The sequence below is a fragment of the Haematobia irritans genome, chromosome 4 (genome assembly GCF_050003625.1).
Source record: "Haematobia irritans isolate KBUSLIRL chromosome 4, ASM5000362v1, whole genome shotgun sequence".
Classification (NCBI taxonomy): Eukaryota; Metazoa; Arthropoda; class Insecta; order Diptera; family Muscidae; genus Haematobia; species Haematobia irritans.
In genome coordinates this window covers 20,807,537-20,827,712 of record NC_134400.1, presented here as the reverse complement: position 1 = coordinate 20,827,712, position 20,176 = coordinate 20,807,537, and the positions used below count along the sequence as shown (strand labels likewise).

Sequence of the window (20,176 nt, the reverse complement as noted above, 5' to 3'; positions counted from 1 at the left end):
TGGATTTATGAGAACCAATTTTGTTAGAGTTTTAGAGAAAATATAAACATGTCGTGTATATATTGAAATTACGCCTTGATTTAAAATCTTAAATCTGTAGATTTTTCCGTATTTATTTAAATACGATGAGTAAAATCTAGAACTTTTACTTTCAGTTTGAAGCAATTTTCATGATCAGTGCGCCTGCTATACCCTGAAAAAATAAACTACGGATTCTAGAAGTCCAAGAAATAGAGCCGGGAGTTCGGTGTATATGGGGGCTATACCAAAACATGGACCGATGGGCACCATTTTAGGCACACCTTTTTATGGTCCCAAAAGAACTTTAGATTTTCAATTTCAGGAAAATCGGATGGTAAATATAGTTTCTAGAAGCCCTAAAAGCAAAATCGGGATATCGGTCTATATGGGGGCTATACCAAAACATGGACCGATGAGCACCATTTTCGGCACACTCTTTTATGGTCCTCGAATACCTCTATATTTCCAATTTCAGGCAAATTGGATAAAAACTACGGTTTTTATAGGCCCAAGACTCCAAATCGGGAGGTTGGTTTATATGGGGGCTATATCAAAACTTGGACCGATTCGAACCATTTTCGACACACCTCTTAATGGTCCCAAAATACCTTTAGATTTTCAATTTCATACAAATCGGATAGAAAATACTGTTTCTAGACGCCTAAGAATCAAAATCGGGAGATCGGTTTATATGGGGGCTATACTAAAACATGGACCGATACGGACCATTTTCGACACACCTCTTTATGGTCCCAAACTACCTCTAGATTTCCAATTTCAGGCAAATCGGATGGTAAATATATTTTCTAGACGCCCAAGAAGCAAAATCGGGAGATCGGTCTATATGGGGGCTATATCAAAACATGGACCGATACGAACGATTTTCGACACACTTCCTTATGGTCCTAAAATATCTCTAGATTTTCAATTTCAGACAAATCGGATAGAAAATACTGTTTCTAGACGCCTAAGAATCAAAATCGGGAGATCGGTTTATATGGGGGCTACACTAAAACATGGACCGATACGGACCATTTTCGACACCTCTTTATGGTCCCACACTACCTCTAGATTTCCAATTTCAGGCAAATCTGATAAAAACTACGGTTTTTATAGGCCCAAGACCCCAAATCGGGAGGTCGGTTTATATGGGGACTATATCAAAACTTGAACCGATATAGCCCATCTTCGAACTTGACCTGCCTGCAAACAAAAAACTAATCTGTGGCAAATTTCGGGACGATAGCGCCATTATTGAAGGCTGTAGCGTGATTACAACAGACAGACAGACGGACAGACGGACATGCTTATATCGTCTTAGAATTTCTATCTGATCAAGAATATATATACTTTATATAGTCGGAAATCGATATTTCGAGGTGTTACAAACGGAATGACAAACTTATTATACCCCCGTCACCATTTTATGGTGGTGGGTATAAAAAAAAGGTTACAAATCGCAACAGGTCCTTTATTGGTCAACCACATACATTGTTGTGGTACTTTTGGAGTCATTATTCTATTAAAACAAACTAATGACCACAATTTTTTATGAAAGCCATATAACACCAATAAATAAATAATGGCTAGTGTGACATTTTTTTATTTCGTTTTTTTATGTTTTTTTTTTCGAAAAAAAAACGAAATAAATAAAACTCAAATACTGACCTTAAGGCTGACCAAAAACATATCGTAAATTCATTATAAATTTACCTGGCCCATTAGAAAACACAAATCCTAGGCCATAGAATGCACTAGATTTCGAAGACAATGATGTGTTGGTGGAAAGGACAAAAATACAATCAATGGATTTCGTTTTATGAATGAAAAGGTACTTGAAACCATCAATGGGTCACGACTACAAAGGACAACAATGGTCAGCAAGTATTGAAGTGAAGTGAAGCTACTAAAGAAAGCCGGAATATTTTCAAAATAAAAGTGCAAAATCACTGCAAGTGCATTTGTCCCAAACAGTTTGAAATCAGCCAAGATGATCCTTTTAGGGGTAGAAGATGTGCAATGAAATGATCCTGCCATGATCCTTGGGGTCTTTTGTTTGTATTCTTTTCCAATCATTCATTCATTCAGTGTTTTGTTGCAATTGTTTCCATTCTTTTTTTTGTAAAAGTCCTTTGATTTACTTTAAAATCATTCCGTTTTTTTAATTCTTATTATCAATGTTTGTGTTTTTTTGTTGAGTTTTCTTATGGCGGCTTTTACTATTTGATCTGATGTGATTTGATGAAGAATTAAGGGTGATGCAGTTTGGGTGATCCGTTTTCTGGGAGAAGAGGATCTTTTTGATTGCATTCTGGGTGAGCTGAGAATTATAAATGAATTTTTATTGTTTAGGTGACAATTCTTAGAGTTTATTACGCAAAGTAATGATGGGCCAGAAGTTTTAGAATTGTAATTGTTTTTTTTTTTTTTTTTTTTGTAAACTTACTTGCAATTATACAGCAAGGATGAATTGTAAGGTAGATACCAGACAGTCGGACGCCTGAAGAGTAGAATAGAGGAGTAGATAAGTTTAAATGCGCCATGGATAGGGAATGTAATCAGAGTGAGATAGTCGACAATTCGTCTTTTCAACTTTTCCAATAATTTGGACAAATCGGATTTTCGACGCTTAGATTTGTTTTTTTAACCCTTTCACCACCGATGTCCACACATGGACATCGAAAAAACTGTTTTTCATATGTTTGAGTGTAAAAATTATATGTTTGGAACGAAAATTCTATAACACAATATTTTTAAGTGCAAGCATATAATGTTCATAAACTAGCATAACATGTTCGGGACATATATGTTAATATGTTTGGGACATAAAATGTTTGTAAATATAATATGCTTAGATGCAGACATATATTAATTTGGAAACATATATGTGTTTAGAAAGAGAGACCTAGAGAGTATGCTGCAAGTAAAATAATGGAAGTAACCAATTGGCGCCTTAAAAATATATCCACACTAAGAAAATTTCATTAAAATTTTTTACTACCAGCGTATGCCCTAAGGTGAAACATCATATGTTGGAACAATACAAACTATATTTTGTTTGCACCAATCCTGAAGATATATATATATATATATATATATATATATATATATATATATATATATATATATATATATATATATATATATATATATATATATATATATATATATATATATATATATATATATATATATATATATATATATATATATATATATATATATATATATATATATATATATATATATATATATATATATATATATATATATATATATATATATATATATATATATATATATATATATATATATATATATATATATATATATATATATATATATATATATATATATATATATATATATATATATATATATATTTACTTGAAACTTTCAGAGATCGTAGGGGGCGTTCATGTGGTGAAAATAGGGTACCTCATTTTTTGACACCTGGTCGCGGAGGGGGACCTCCCCTTTGTCGGACTTTTTGAAAATTGGACCAAAGTTGACCGATTTGGTTGAAATTTTCGTTGAAGATTGGGGTTGGCATCTAGACAAAGATCCGCTACTTTTTATTTCGATATTTGGTGGCGGAGGGGGGCCTCTCCTTTGTTCGACTTTTTTTAAAGTACAGTGAAAAAACTAAAATTCTCTAAATTATCTGAGATTTACAGAGAACATGTGGTGAGGTTATGGAATTAATATGGGGTACCCGATGATTTCATATGTGGATGGGGAGGGGGACCTCCCCCTTGTCCTACTTTTTGAAACTTGGAACAAAATTATGCGATTTGCTTGAAATTTTCATTGAATGTTGGGGTTGGCATGTAGACAAAAATCCGCTACATTATTTTTCGATATTTGGTCGGGGAGGGGGACCACCCCTTTACCCAAATTTTGTTTTTTTTTTTTTTGAAAGTTCAAACAAAACTAAACTCACCCGACTGAAATTTTACAGAAAAAATGGGTTACGAAATTTATATCAGGTTCCTGATTTTTTAATAAAAATAAAAGGGCATAGGGAGACATCCGCTTCTCTTAAGTACATACAGAGAAACAATTAAACTTTACCGAGTTACTTGAAATTTACAGAGGACTGGGGAGAGATCGTAACCTCCGTCAACCGTAATAGTTGATACCTGATTTTGTGATATTTGGACGGAAGAGAGGCCGCCCCTTTAGGCTTATAATTTGCTTGACATTTTCTGGGACGTTTACAAAAGATACGCTTTTCGACATTTGGTCGGGGAGGAGGTCCTCCTCTAAAACTACAAAAAAAATTAAGTTTTCTTGAAATTGCCTTGCCCAAACTCGAAGGAAAGTTTCAAGAATTTTCGGGGAAAGTGACGTCCCTTTAAAACAATAGAGCAAAATTTAAACATCTCCGATCTACTTGAAATTTACAGGGACGTGGCAGGAGGTGATTAAATTTATACATAATTTTTAAATTAGTATATGATTTTTCGATATCTGGTTGGGGAAGGGGAAAATTGAAATAAACTTTATCGATTTACTTCGATAGAATTTATAGGGACATTAAATTCTGAGTCGATTTAGCGATGTCCGTCTGTCTGTCTGTCCGTCCGTCTGTCTGTATATGTATTTTTGTGCACAAAGTACAGCTCGCAATTTAAGTCCGATCGTCCTCAATTTTGGCATAGGGCCCTTTCTTGGGACAGAGAAAATCGCTATTGGTTTTGGAAAAAATCGGTTCAGATTTAGATATAGCTGCCATATATATCTTTCGTCCGATTTAGACTCATATGACCACAGAGGCCAAAGTTTATTACCGATCTTCGTGAAATTTTGCACAGAGGGTACAATTGACATTCTACCAATGCTTGGTAAATTTGATTGAAATCGGTTCAAATTTAGATATAGCTCCCATATATATCTTTCGTCCGATTTGAACTTATATGGCCACAAAAGCCAGAGTTTTGCCGTGATTTGCATCAAATTTTGCACAAGGGCTACGTTTGATGGTATCGTTAAGTGTGTCAAATTTTGTTAAAATCGGTTCAGATTTAGATATAGCTCACATATATATCTTTCGCCCGATTTGAACTTATATGGCCACAAAAGCCAGAGTTTTACCCTGACTTACTTCAAATTTTGCACAAGCGGTACTTGTAACGATACTATTGTATGTGCCAAATATGGTCAAAATCGATTCAGATATAGCTCCCATATATATCTTTCGTCCGATTTGAACTTATATGGCCTCAAAATCCAGGGTTTTGACGTGATTTGCTTCAAATTTCGCACAAAGAGTACGTTTGGTAGTATCGGCAATTGTGCCAAATTTGGTTGAAATCGGTTCAGATTTAGATATGGCTCCCATATATATCTTCCGTCCGATTTGCACTCATATGACCAGGGGGCCAAAGTTATACTGCCATTTACGTGAAATTTCGCATAGATAGCAGAATTATTATTCTAACTATACATGTCAAATTTAGTCAAAATCGGTTCAGATTATATATAGCTCCCCTATATACGTACACCAGAGTTGGGGAAATATGGTAGACTGTTACAAATTTTAGACCCATTTTCAATGGAAGTGTCCTCCAATTAACTAGATAGCGTTAGCCGATTTAAATTTTAATTCTAGAGATTTTGTAGAAGTAAAACAATTGTGTCCTTTATGTTATATAGCTTCCAGCAAATGTGAAGTAGTTGAGATGGTAACACAAATTTTGGCCTACATAGGGGTGAAGGGTATAATATAGTCGGCGCCGCCCGACTTTAGACTTTACTTACTTGTTTTTTCAGGGTGCATAGAAGGACATTGGAAAAAGACACAAAATTCTATTTTCCCACTTAGTTTCGATTTATTTCGCGATGTTGTTTTAAAGAAAAGGCTTTAATCTAAATAAACTATAAATATTTTTCATATTGGGGCACCCTCCAAAAAAAAAAAAAAAAAAAAAACCAAATTGCTTCTCTAACATATGTTCCAAACATATTTTGCACGAAGCACATATATTATTGGATACTGCCGCAACATTAGGTTGGCTGATAAGTCCCCGGTCTAACAAAGAAAAACACATTTTTTTTTTGTCAAAATTCGTTTTTATTATTCAACATAGTTCCCTTCAAGAGCGATACAATAATTATAACGACCTTCCAATTTTTTGATACCATTTTGGTAGTACTCCTTCTGTTTTGCCTCAAAATAGGCCTCAGTTTCGGCGATCACCTTTTCATTGCAGCCAAATTTTTTCCCTGCGAGCATCCTTTTGAGGTCTGAGAATAAGAAAAAGTCGCTGGGGGCCAGATCTGGAGAATACGGTGGGTGGGAAAGCAATTCGAAGCCCAATTCATGAATTTTTGCCATCGTTCTCAATGACTTGTGGCACGGTGTGTTGTCTTGGTGGAACAACACTTTTTTCTTCTTCATATGGGGCCGTTTTGCAGCGATTTCGATCTTCAAACGCTCCAATAACGCTATATAATAGTCACTGTTGATGGTTTTTCCCTTCTCAAGATAATCGATAAAACTTATTCCATGCGCATGCCAAAAAACAGAGGCCATTACTTTGCCAGCGGACTTTTGAGTCTGTCCACGCTTTGGAGACGGTTCACCGGTCGCTGTCCACTCAGCCGACTGTCGATTGGACTCAGGAGTGTAGTGATGGAGCCATATTTCATCCATTGTCACATATCGACAGAAAAACGCGGGTGTATTACGAGTTAACAGCTGCAAACACCGCTCGGAATCATCAACACGTTGTTGTTTTTGGTCAAATGTGAGCTCGCGCGGCACCCATTTTGCACAGAGCTTCCGCATATCCAAATATTGATGAATGATATGACCAATACGTTCCTTTGATATCTTTAAGGCCTCTGCTATCTCGATCAACTTCATTTTACGGTCATACAAAATAAAGTTTTGAATTTTTTTTGATGTTTTCGTCGGTAACCACCTCTTTCGGGCGTCCACTGCGTTCAGCGTCCTCCGTGCTAATTTCACCACGCTTGAAGTTTGCATATTTGGTACATTGTGTTAGTATATGGTGTCTAATGACCATGCAACAATTGGTCTACATCGGTCCATAATTGTATATAGCCCACATATAAACCGATCACCAGATTTGACCTTCGGAGCCTCTTGGAAGACCAAAAATCATCCGTGGCCTGGAAGTTAATTTGAATAAAGAAATTTAAAACGCAAAAAAAATTTTTTTTTCAACCAATTTCATTTTTTTTCAACCATATTTTTTATTACACTATTATTTTGCTATTGTCTAATTTTTTACAATTTGAACAACTTTTTCGCTCCGACCAGGGGTTGAACCTGGGTTTGATGGCACCGTAACAGAACGCCGTAGCACACTCAGCCACAAACACCATTGAACATAAAGCGTCGAAAGGTCAATTCAAATGTTTGTGATATGATCGTAATACGACACCAAGGAATAACATTCAAATTGCTTCTCGAGATGTTCTTTATTAGTATGAACGAAAAAATAAGAAACGCAGGTTCAAATCTCGCCAGAGGCTATTTTCTTTATCAAATATTTTTCTAAAAAAATATTTTTTATGTTTTGCATCGTTTTTATTTTTTATTTTCGGCATATAGTTTTTTCTTTTAAAAATCAACAAAAAATTAAAAATCCTCGTAATTTGCAAACCCTTCTCAAAAGAACTTCCATGGAAGCGAAAAAGTCAAACGGCACAGGTTCAATGGCACAGGTTCAATGCAATTTATTTTTATACCCTCCACCATAGGATGGGGGTATATTAACTTTGTCATTCCGTTTGTAACACATCGAAATATTACTCTAAGACCCCATAAAGTATATATATTCTGGATCGTGGTGAAATTCTGAGTCGATCTGAGCATGTCCGTCCGTCCGCCCGTCTGTTGAAATCACGCTAGCTTTCAAACGAAACAAGCTATCGACTTGAAAATTGGCACAAGTAGTTGTTATTGATGTAGGTCCGATGGTATTGCAAATGGGCCATATCGGTCCATTTTTACGTATAGCCCCCATATAAACGGACCCCCAAATTTGGTTTGCTGACCCTCTAAGAGAAGCAAATTTCATCCGATCCGGCTGAAATTTGGTACATGCTGTTAGTATAGGGTCTCTAACAACCATGCAAAAATTGATCCACATCGGTCCATAATTATATATAGCCCCCATATAAACCGATCCCCCGATTTGGCTTGCGATTGCTCTAAGAGAAGCAAATTTCATCCGATCCGGCTGAAATTTGGTACATGGTGTTGGTATACGTTCTATAATGACCATGCAAAAATTTGTCCACATCGACCCATTATATATAGCCCCCATATAAGCCGATCCCCAGATTTGACCTTCGGAGCCTCTTAGAGGAGCAAAATTCATCCGATCCGGTTGAAATTAGGTACGAGGTGTTAGTATATGGACTCTAACAACCATGCAAGAATTGGTCCATATCGGTCCATAATTATATATAGCCCCCATATAAATCGATCCCCAGATTTGTCCTCCGGAGCCTCTTGGAGGAGCAAAAGTCATCCGATCCGGTTGAAATTTGGAACATGGTGTTAGAATGTGGTCGCTAACAAACACTCAAGAAAGTGTTAGTATATTGTCTCTAACAACCATGCAAGAATTGGTCCATATCGGTCCATAATTATATATAGCCCCCATATAAGTCGATCCCCAGATTTGACCTCCGGAGCCTCTTAGAGGAGCAAAATTCATCCGATCCGGTTGAAATTTGATACGTGGTGTTAGTATATGGTCTCTAACAACCATCCAAGAATTGGTCCATATCGATCCATAATTATATATAGCCCCCATATAAATCGATCCCCAGATTTGTCCTCCGGAGCCTCTTGGAGGAGCTAAATTCATCCGATCCGGTTGAAATTTGGAACATGGTGTTAGAATGTGGTCTCTAACAAACACGCAAGAATTGGTCCATATCGGTCCATAATTATATATAGCCCCCCATATAAACCGTTCCCCAGATTTGATCTCCGGAGCCTCTTGGAGAAGCAAAATTCATCCGATACGGTTGAAATTTGCAACGTGGTGTTAGTATAAGGCCCCTTATAACCATGCCATAATTGGTCCATATCGGTCTATAGTTATATATAGCCGATCCCCAATCACACAAAAATTGGTCCATATTGGTTCATAATCATGGTTGCCACTCGAGCCAAAAATAAACTACCAAAATTTTATTTTTATAGAAAACATTGTCAAAATGTTATTTCTATAGAAAAATTAGTCAAAATTTTATTTCTATAGAAAATTTTGTCAAAATTTTATTTCTATAGAAAATTTTGTCAAAATTTTATTTCTATAGAAAATTTTGTCAAAATTTTATTTCTATAGAAAATTTTGTCAAAACTTTATTTCTATAGAAAATTTTGTAAAAATTTTATTTTTATAGAAAATTTTGTCAAAATTTTATTTCTATAGAAAATTTTGTAAAATTTTTTTTTTTTATAGAAAATTTTGTCAAAATTTTATTTTTATAGAAAATTTTGTCAAAATTTTATTTCTATAGAAAATTTTGTCAAAATTTTATTTTTATAGAAAATTTTTTCCAAATTTTATTTCTATAGAAATTTTTTCCAAATTTTACTTCTATAGAAAATGTTGTAAAATTCCCCTTCATTTCAAAGAAGACCCACGTGGAATGTTAGGAAAGCTAGATGGGACGAATTTAAATGTCTATTCCCAGTGCATTTAGAAACCTTTTCCGACATAGATGATATGGAAAATTATATTGCTACCACCATTATTCAATCAGCAGAACGAGCTATACCTCTTAGAAAACCAGAACGTAGTAGGAAGGAAGTCCCATGGTGGAATAATATCATAAAGATATTAGTAAAGGAGAGAAGGAGGCTTTTGAAACAATTTAAAAGAAATGTAACACAGGAGAACCTAGAAAGGTACAAACAGATAAAATATGAACTACGTAAGGAAATAAGAAGAAGTCGCAGGGAATCGTGGTTGCAATTCGTTGAAAGTATAAATCTTCGAACATCATCTACGGATGTATTCAGAAAAATTAAGGCATTAAATGGTTCTTCGAATTACAACCAAATTAACGCTATATATGATCAGGATATTCTAATAACGGATAGAAACCAAATAGCAGATGTAATGGCTAGTAACTTTGAGAATAACTCCTCATCGAGGAATTTCTCGTTGAAATTTAGGAGATACATTGCGAGAAAGGATTTTAAAGTTAACACGGTCAATAATTCAGAGGCATATAATGAGAAATTCTCTCTGATCGAACTAAAATCAGCCTTGCGAAGTTGTAAAGGGTCATCCCCAGGACCGGATAATATTCGCTATGAGATGATAAAGAACTTAGAGGAGGCATCACTGCAATACTTATTAGATTTTTATAACCTCATCTGGACACATCAGGTATTTCCAAGAAATTGGGGAAAATCATTAGTTATACCAATCCTTAAACCTGGAAAGGATAGTACAGATAAGAATAGTTATAGACCGATTTCTCTCACAAACTGTCTTTGCAAACTATTAGAAAGAATGGTCAACAAAAGATTAGTTTGGTACCTGGAAAAAAAACAATATATTAGATGTTAACCAATCTGGGTTTAGGCAAAATAGATGTACTGTTGATAATCTGGCCATTCTACACTCCGATATAATGGAGAACTTTTCATATGGAAAAGATGTTATAGCTATATTTTTTGACATTCGACGAGCTTACGACTCAATGTGGAGAAAACTTGTATTTGAGAAACTAAATGTCTCAGAAATTAAGGGTAACATGGCGGCATTCATTTCAAACTTTTTAAAGGATCGAACATTTTGTTGTTTAATAGGAAACACTTACTCCAATTATTTCAACTTAGAAAATGGTGTGCCACAAGGATCCGTCCTGAGTGTGACCCTTTTTCTTCTTGCTATTAATTCAGTCTTCATGAATATAACTAAGGGGGTTAAAGCCCTACTTTATGCCGATGATCTGGTCATCTATTCTTCGGGTAGAAAGATATCCACTATATTTAAAAGAATTCAAAATACCATCAAGAAACTTGAGTCTTGGAGTGACATTACTGGGTTTCAGTTCCACCAGGAAAAGACCGTAGGCATAAAGTTTTCCAGGCGTAGAAAGAGTGGATTTCCAGACGATATACGATTAACCCTTTATGGAGAAGAAATTACATTTGTCGATAGGCACAAATTTTTAGGCGTAACTTTTGATGAAAAACTCACATTCCAACATCACATCCGAAATATAAAAGCTAAGGCAAACGCAAAACTTAACATAATAAAAATGCTAAGATGCTCCAAATTTGGTTCCGATCAGCAGTCACTTCTTAGGATATTAACATGCGTAGTATTGCCAACTATAGACTATGCTTCCATAATATATTCATCCGCCTCGGATTATCATTTAAAAGATCTTAACCCCATACTGAATACAGGAATACGTTTAGCCACAGGAGCTTTTAGAACTAGTCCAGCAGTAAGCCTACAAGTACTGGCGTTCTGCCCTCCATTAGATCTACGGAGACTAAAACAATTGCTGTTATATACTCTTAAAATATTATCTCTGAAAGACCACCCATTTAATAAAATGATGGCAAATGAACACAAAATCAAAAAACTGACATCCAAACCAAAGAGATATCGACCCCTGTATATGAATGCTCATAATGAATTCTCTAAAATTTTACAAAAATATTACATTGACAAATCTAAAATAGAAATTACAAAAGTATCTGATATGGCTCCATGGTTACTTTCGAATCCATCTGTGAATTTCGAACTAGCTTTTTGCAAAAAGAACGAAATGCTCCCTGTTGAAATTCAACAACGTTTCAGAGAGATAATTAATGACAAATACAAGGGCTACCTGATCTTTTACACAGATGGATCAGTTATGAATGAAAAGTCTGGATTTGCATTTGTAGGAGAGAATCTATCTACCAAAAGGCGCTTATATAATTTCTCATCCATCTATACGTGTGAGCTTCTTGCAATTAGGGCTTGCATAGAATCAATTAGTCACAAGTATACGGGACGAAAAATAGTTATAATGTCGGACAGTAGGAGTGCACTGGAAGACATAAGCAACCCTTTTAGTAGGAACAATATAATAAACCAGCTACGCAATCTCATATCTAAATATACACATAATGAAATAAACTTTATGTGGATCCCAAGCCACGTAAATTTGACAGGAAATGAACTGGCTGATCGGCTAGCAAAAGAGGCACTAATGGATGCTGTGGATCCTACCTTTCACTTTCAACATAACGATTTCAAAAGATATATCAAGAAATACATTATTGACCAGTGGAATGATATATGGACAAATGATAATCAAACAAAACTATTTAAAATCCAAAACCACATCTCTCAAGGTTACAAACAAGCCAGTTTACCAAGAAATGACTTAATCAAATTTAATAGATTAAGAATTGGACATTGTTTATTAACACATAGATATATTATTGAGAAATTACCACCTCCTCAATGTGTATGTGGGCAAACTTTAACAATATTTCATATATTTAATCAATGTTTGAACTATGAAGACAAAAGGAATCGTTATAAAATCAATGATATTTCGGTACTCGCAAATGAAAATAACTATAAGAATATAAAACAATTTTTGGTGGATATTGATGTGTATAAGTCGATTTGAAAGTAAATTCAAAATAATTTTGAAATGTATATAATTATCTGGATATCTGAACTATTTTAAGAAATTTATATATAGTTGCGGGTCTATATAACCTATTTGTGTTGGGCCCTTTTAAACCATAAATAAATAAATAAATAAATGTTGTAAAAATTTCAGTTTGTCAAAATTTTATTTCTATAGAAACTTTAAACTTAATTATATACGTATTTAATCGGCCTTTTTTAGTTTAATATATACCACGTATGGACTATGTGGTATTTATTACGGTGTTAGGAAGTTTTAAGATACCTTTCCATCGGAAAGTGTTACCGCAACCAAAGTAATTCGATTGTGGATGACAGTCTTCAGTAGAAGTTTGTACGCAATCCATGGTGGAGGGTACATAAGATTCGGCCTGGCCGAACTTACGGCCGTATATACTTCTTTTCTTTTAAAAATCAACAAAAAATTAAAAAATCCTCGTTATTTGCAAACCCTTCTCGAAAGAACTTCCATTGAAGCGAAAAAGTCCAACGGCACAGGTTCAATGCAATTTATTTTTTTATTATTATTTTTTTTTTTACTTTTTTATTAATTTTTTTTTTGTTAGTTTTCTATTTTTTGTGAAATTTAATTGTCCAAAATTTGCACTTAAAATAGCCTGATTGCGTACTTTCTAATACTGGTCCACAAGGACTGCATCGGAAGTAGAAAAAAATCATTGGGAGATCCCAAGATGCGCTTTAGAAGATATGTTTGTGGACTTGTCCAAAAGGACTGCATCGGGAGTGGAAAAAATCATTGGGGGATCCCACGATGTGCTTTAGAAGAAATATTTGTGGACTTGCCCAAAAGGACTGCATCGGAAGTTGAAAAAAATCAATGTGGGATTCTGGGATGGGCTTTAAAAGAAATGTTTGTGGGACAACTTCCAATTTTTGTTTGCTGGGATATGCAAAATTATAAAAATGTTTTTAAGCTTGTAAACAATAAAATGAACTGTCACTGGAATAAATCTTTTAGCTGTCAGAACAAAAATTGGAAGTTGTTCCAAAGGCACAACTTTAAAAGCACTTCCCAAAGATGTTCTTTAGGAAGGAAGTTCCTTTATTTCAATTTTTTCGGTTCTCGGTTTTTTTTCATATTTTTAAAGGGTAAGGTACCCTTTTTTGTTTCAAATGGGTTAAAAACAGAATATGAATTAATAAAATGTTACAAATTTTTTAATGTTTTTTGGAAGAAAATGCTAAAACCATTCTAGTACATTTAAGAATTTTTAAAAAAATTAGTCAAACGTTTCAGCTAAGCCTTAGAATGTATTAAAAATCATAAAAAACAAGTAAGTAAAGTCTAAAGTCGGGCGGGGCCGACTATATTATACCCTGCACCACTTTGTAGATCTAAATTTTCGATACCATATCACATCCGTCAAATGTGTTGGGGGCTATATATAAAGGTTTGTCCCAAATACATACATTTAAATATCACTCGATCTGGACAGAATTTGATAGACTTCTACAAAATCTAGACAATCAAAATTCAAGTCGGCTAATGCACTAGGGTGGAAAACAATGTTAGTAAAATAATGCGCCACAGTGTGGCGCAGGGTATAAAAATATGGGAAACATTTAAATCCGAAGCAATTTTAAGGAAACTTCGCAAAAGTTTATTTATGATTTATCGCTCGATATATATGTATTAGAAGTTTAGGAAAATTAGAGTCATTTTTACAACTTTTCGACTAAGCAGTGGCGATTTAACAAGGAAAATGTTGGTATTTTGACCATTTTTGTCGAAATCAGAAAAACATATATATATGGTAGCTATATCTAAATCTGAACCGATTTCAATCAAATTTGGCACACATGACTATATTACTAATTGTACTCCTAGTGCAAAATTTCAACCAAATTTGGCCAAAACTCTGGCTTCTGGGGCCATATAAGTCCATATCGGGCGAAAATAATATATGGAAGCTATATCTAAATCTGAATCGATTTCAACCAAATTTGGCACGCATAGCTACAATGCTAAATCTACTCCCTGTGCAAAATTTCAATAAAATTGGGCCAAAACTCTGGCTTTTAGGACCATATTAGTCCATATCGGGCGAAAGATATATATGGGAGCTATATCTAAATCTGAACCGATTTCAATCAAATTTTGCACACTTGACTATACTACTAATTGTACTCCTAGTGCAAAATTTCAACCAAATTCGGCCAAAAATCTGGCTTCTGGGGCCATATAAGTCCATATCGGGCGAAAGATATATATGGGAGCTATATCTAAATCTGAACCGATTTCAATCAAATTTTGCACACTTGACTATACGACTAAGTGTTATGTCTGTACAAAATTTCAGGCAAATCGGTATACAACTCTGGCTGCTGGGTCCATATTAGTGCATATCGGGCGAAAGATATATATGGGAGCTATATCTAAATCTGAACCAATTTCTTCCCAAATCAATAGGGTTCTATTCTGACCCAAATTAGGAACATGTGCCAACTTTGAAGGCGATTGGACTTAAATTGCGACCTAGACTTTGATCACAAAAATGTGTTCACAGACAGACGGACATGGTTATATCGACTCAGGGACCCACCCCGAGCATTATTGCCAAAGACACCATGTGTCTATCTCGTCTCCTTCTGGGTGTTACAAACATATGCACTAACTTATAATACCCTGTTCCACAGTGTGGCGCAGGGTATAAAAATTATAAAAATTATTTATTTTGAAAAATATGACAAAATTTTTTAATTCGCATTCAAACAACTGCATTCGGATCACACCCTTCTTAAGAAGTGATGTAAATTCAGTGCAACGGCTGTTGAAATGATAGACATTCGTCCTTAAAAAATTTATAAAAATTATTTATTTTGCAAAATATCACAAAATTTTTTAATTCACATTCAAACCACTGAATTCGGATCACACCTTAAGAAGTGATACAAATTCAGTGCAACGGCTGTTGAAATGATAGACATTCGTCCCATGACAAGCCCATGTTAAATTCATAGCTTCTGCGCCAATTTTATACCACTTCCGCAAACAAAAAGGACATTTTCGCCACTTTTTTGGCGACGCTGTTTTTGCTGGGATAGTGTGTAAATTGCGCATCCTAAACACATCCTTGTTACATATGCTCACTAACAAACTTAAATCTAATTTCGTTTTCAAATTTAAATCAAATAAATGCCCAATTGAAAACTTAAAGATCATACGAAAAAGCTAAGTACGCATAAATTTTTTCGAAACCTAATTCCTGGCAGTAGCGTGAAGCATGACATCTATGAAAGGTCTGTGGAAAATAGGATTATGCAATAGAATGGCAAGGCATCAAGCCAAAAGAATGAATGAATGGCAGAAGACAAAAACGGACAGAAAATTCAAAATTCATAAAAGAAAGAAATCCTTAATTCTCTGCAATAATTTAATAGAGACTAGGTAGGAATCTAAGGTGCCATTTAGCTACCTGCATACAAAAAAGGCCATGGTGAGGGGCGGAGCATAAAGTTTACACGCTAAAAATTTCCAATGCATACGATGGCAACAATGTGTTATTGAGGCAAATCCTTAGCTATTTGTCTAATTTGTCAGAGGTCCTTTTGAATAGAAAATTAGCTACACACGCATACACACATACATTCACAGAGTTTCACCAACATATGCAAGTGATTCGGATGGAACAATGAAATGGTTGGCCTTTCTGCAACAACCCTCAAATTTTAATTTGTTGTGGTAGGAATTTCGAAGGCATTGTCTCGAGTAACTATGGCAGCCAGCCATTAAGAAGGCATGAAGGGTAGTTTTTAGCCTGGGGTAGTTACATCCAGCTAGTAAGGGTGGTGGCCTATATAAGGAGAGATCTTTAAGGCAAAGAGCATCAGTTCACCATTAACCGTGATCGTTTCAACAACACTCAGTATTTGCCAAAAAAAAAAATTCGTGATTTTTTCGCCTTACCAAAATGTCTCGCTCATTTCTTATGGATTCTCTGCTCAGTGACAATATGCCATTGAAAAAGGATACTTTGGGTTCACCCACTGCCACAAGTCCAGTTACCACAGCAGCCCAGGCTGCAGCTGCGGCCGCTGCTGCTGCAGCCATGTTACCACAAATCCCCATGTTGCCATACCCGGCCAGTTATGTGGGTAGTTATCTCTTCTCTTTGGGTATCCAACAACAACAGCAGCAACAACAACAACAAGCCGCCGCTGCAGCAGCTGCTGTTGCCCTACAACAACAGCATCAACAATCATATCATCCTTATGCCTCGATAATAGCTCAAAAACGTAAAGCAGCCGCTGCCTCTTTCGATTCCTATGCTCCAATTCCTGCCACCGTATTACCCAATGCGACCATACCCTATGGCACCATTTTACCTCTGGGAGGAGAGAATATCTATTGTACATCACCATCGGCCTCATCGTCTACCTCAACCATGGATTATCCATCGAATGATGAGCAGCCATCGAAACGTTATCGTCATGATTCCTCCTGTTCACCATCCAGTTCACCTCTGAAACCCATGGCCAATTCACATTCTCATGCAGCCTCTTCAGCCAATTCTCCAACAGTGGATATAGCTCCTGTGGTCTCAGATTATGCCGATTCCAGTAAACGTATACGTACAGCTTTCTCCAGTACCCAACTCTTGGAATTGGAGCGTGAATTCTCCATGAATCCTTATTTGTCTCGTCTACGACGCATAGAGATTGCTAATCGTTTACGTCTGTCCGAGAAGCAAGTGAAAATCTGGTTTCAAAATCGTCGTGTTAAGCAGAAGAAAGGTTCCGAATCGCCTACATTTAATATGTCTGGTAATACTCCCTGCAGTCCCTCACAATCGCCCACGCAAAATAGTGAGGACTCTCCTTCGAAGAATTCGGAGGGTTTTGCCCCGGTGAAAAAGGAATATTAATCCTTGGTAGAATTTGTCGGGGGAGATTTGTAAAAAAAAATTGTAAATATTGCAAAAAATGTGTAACAAAAAGGTTATATAGTTTTTATTCATTATTATTAATTTTTATTAATTAGTTTTATACAAATATTTGTAAGGAAAAATTTTAAAAATTTTTAGAAATATATGAAAAATTGAAAATTAAAAAAAAAGTTACTCCCTTTATTCAGTACACAGGAAACAAACTATCACCAAAATATTTCCAAGTAAAAAGTTGATTGATGCTAAATTGATATTTTCAATTAATTTATTAGTTGATTTAACAAAATTAAATGGACAAAGGTCAATTAAGAAAATGCTGAAAAATGGAAAAATTTATGGGTCAGGTCTGTGGCTGTTGTGGTGGCAATTTCAAAATTGAACATTTCAGAAAATTTGGATTTGGTTTTAAATTACTAAAAATTTGGTTTTCGATTTTTAAAAGTAAAATGAGCAAAAACTGATAAATTGGACCTATACTGAGATAAAATTTTTCAAAAATTGCATTGAAAAATATTTGTGAAAAAAACGAGTCTTTCTTCCCAAATAGACTTTTAGACAAACAGCCATAGTTTACGATTTGCTAACGAAGTGTGTTTGCAAAAAAAGTATAGACTTCTTGTGATAAACATTGACTGTTTTATACAATGAAAAACAATTTACGTGATATTAACCCGGGTTGTACTAGTGTGACCATATTAAATTTAGGACAAAATTTTTGGAAATTTTCTTCCCATATGTCTTTGAATTAAGGCAAATTTGCTTTTATGTAAAGAAAAACATTTTCGATTTAAAGAAATCGTCCTTAAATTAACTGAAATATTGAATTAAGCTTCAAATTTGCTTTAAAGTTTTTTTTTATACCCTCCATCATAGGATGGGGGTATATTAACTTTCTCATTCCGTTTGTAACACATCGAAATATTGCTCTAAGACCCCATAAAGTATATATATTCTGGGTCGTGGTGAAATTCTGAGTCGATCTAAGCATGTCCGTCCGTCCGTCCATCAGTCCGTCCGTCCGTCCATCAGTCCGTCCGTCCATCAGTCCGTCCGTCCATCAGTCCGTCCTTCCGTCCGTCCGTCTGTCACGCTAACTTCCGAACGAAACAAGCTATCGACTTGAAACTTGGCACAAGTAGTTGCTATCGATGTAGGTCGGATGGTATTGCAAATGGGCCATATCGGTCCAATTTTACGTATAGCCCCCATATAAAGGGACCCCCAGATTTGGCTTGTGGAGCCTCTAACAGAAGCATATTTCATCCGATCCGGCTGAAATTTGGTATATGGTGTTGGTATAGGGTCACTAACAACCATGCAAAAATTGGTCCACATCGGTCCATAATTATATATAGCCCCCATATAAACCGATCCCCAGATTTGGCTTTCGGAGCCTAAAACAGAAGCAAATTTCATCTGATCCGGCTGAAATTTGGTACATGGTGTTGGTATATGGTCTCTAATAACCATGCAAAAATTGGTCCACATCGGTCCATAATTATATATAGACCCCATATATACCGATCTCCAGATTTGGCTTGCGGAGCCTCAAAGAGAAGCAAATTGCATCCGATCCGGCTGAAATTTGGTACATCGTATTGGTATATGGTATCTAACAACCATGCAAAAATTGGTCCACATCGGTCCTTAATTATATATAGACCCCATATAAACCGATCTCCAGATTTGGCTTGCGAAGCCTCAAAGAGAAGCAAATTGCATCCGATCCGGCTGAAATTTGGTACATCGTATTGGTATATGGTCTCTAACAACCGTGCAAAAATTGGTCCACATCGGTCCATAATTATATATAGCCCCCATATAAACCGATCCCCAGATTTGGCTTGCGGAGCCTCAAAGAGAAGAAAATTTCATCCGATCCGGCTGAAATTTGGTACATGATGTTGGTATATGGTCTCTAACAACCATGCAAAAATTGGTCCATATCGGTCCATAATTATATATAGCCCCCATATAAACCGATCCCCAGATTTGGCTTTCGGAGCCTAAAACAGAAGCAAATTTCATCCGATCCGGCTGAAATTTGGTACATGGTGTTGGTATATGGTCTCTAACAACCGTGCAAAAATTGGTTCACATCGGTCAACAATTATATATAGCCCCATATAAACCGATCACCAGATTTGGCTTGCGGAGCCTCAAAGATAAGAAAATTTCATCCGATCCGGCTGAAATTTGGTACATGATGTTGGTATATGGTATCTGACAACCATGCAAAAATCGGTCCACATCGGTCAAAATTTTATTTCTATAGAAAATTTTTTCAAAATTTTATTTCTATAGAAAATTTTGTTTAAATTGTATTCGGTTCATAATCATGGTTGCCACTCGAGCCAAAAATAATTTACCAAGATTTTATTTCTATAGAAAATTTTGTCAAAAGTTTATTTCTATAGAAAATTTTGTTAAAATTTTATTTCTGTAGAAATTTTTGTCAAAATTTTCTTTCTATAGAAAATTTTGTCAAAATTTTTATTTCTATAGAAAATTTTGTGAAAATTTTATTTCTATAGAAAATTTTGTCAAAATTCTATGTCTACTTTGTCAAACTGAATT

At 35.3% G+C, this 20,176-nt stretch overlaps 2 protein-coding genes across 2 annotated transcripts; both read left to right on the top strand.

Annotated features, from left to right (window-relative positions):
• Positions 1 to 2,562: 2,562 nt before the first annotated feature.
• LOC142235320 (uncharacterized) lies at positions 2,563 to 12,669 on the top strand. Its single transcript, XM_075306576.1, has 3 exons — positions 2,563 to 2,584; positions 9,721 to 10,561; positions 10,611 to 12,669. The coding sequence occupies exons 1-3, from the start codon at positions 2,563 to 2,565 to the stop codon at positions 12,667 to 12,669; spliced, it is 2,922 nt and encodes a 973-aa protein (XP_075162691.1).
• Positions 12,670 to 16,569: 3,900 nt separating this feature from the next.
• On the top strand, positions 16,570 to 17,578 carry ind (intermediate neuroblasts defective). The gene has a single exon (XM_075306575.1). It carries the CDS (start codon positions 16,625 to 16,627, stop codon positions 17,576 to 17,578), a length of 954 nt encoding a protein of 317 aa, XP_075162690.1. The 5' UTR covers positions 16,570 to 16,624.
• Positions 17,579 to 20,176: the final 2,598 nt, after the last annotated feature.

Excerpts from the sequence above, each read along its gene's own strand:
- LOC142235320 (XM_075306576.1), top strand. The coding sequence starts at position 2,563 with ATGGATAGGGAATGTAATCAGA. Across the intron at positions 2,585-9,720 it reads GGATAGGGAATGTAATCAGA|AAACCTTTTCCGACATAGAT; the intron begins GTGAGATAGTCG and ends CAGTGCATTTAG. Across the intron at positions 10,562-10,610 it reads GTCAACAAAAGATTAGTTTG|GCAAAATAGATGTACTGTTG; the intron begins GTACCTGGAAAA and ends ATCTGGGTTTAG.
- ind (XM_075306575.1), top strand. The coding sequence starts at position 16,625 with ATGTCTCGCTCATTTCTTATGGATTCTCTGCTCAGTGACAATATGCCA.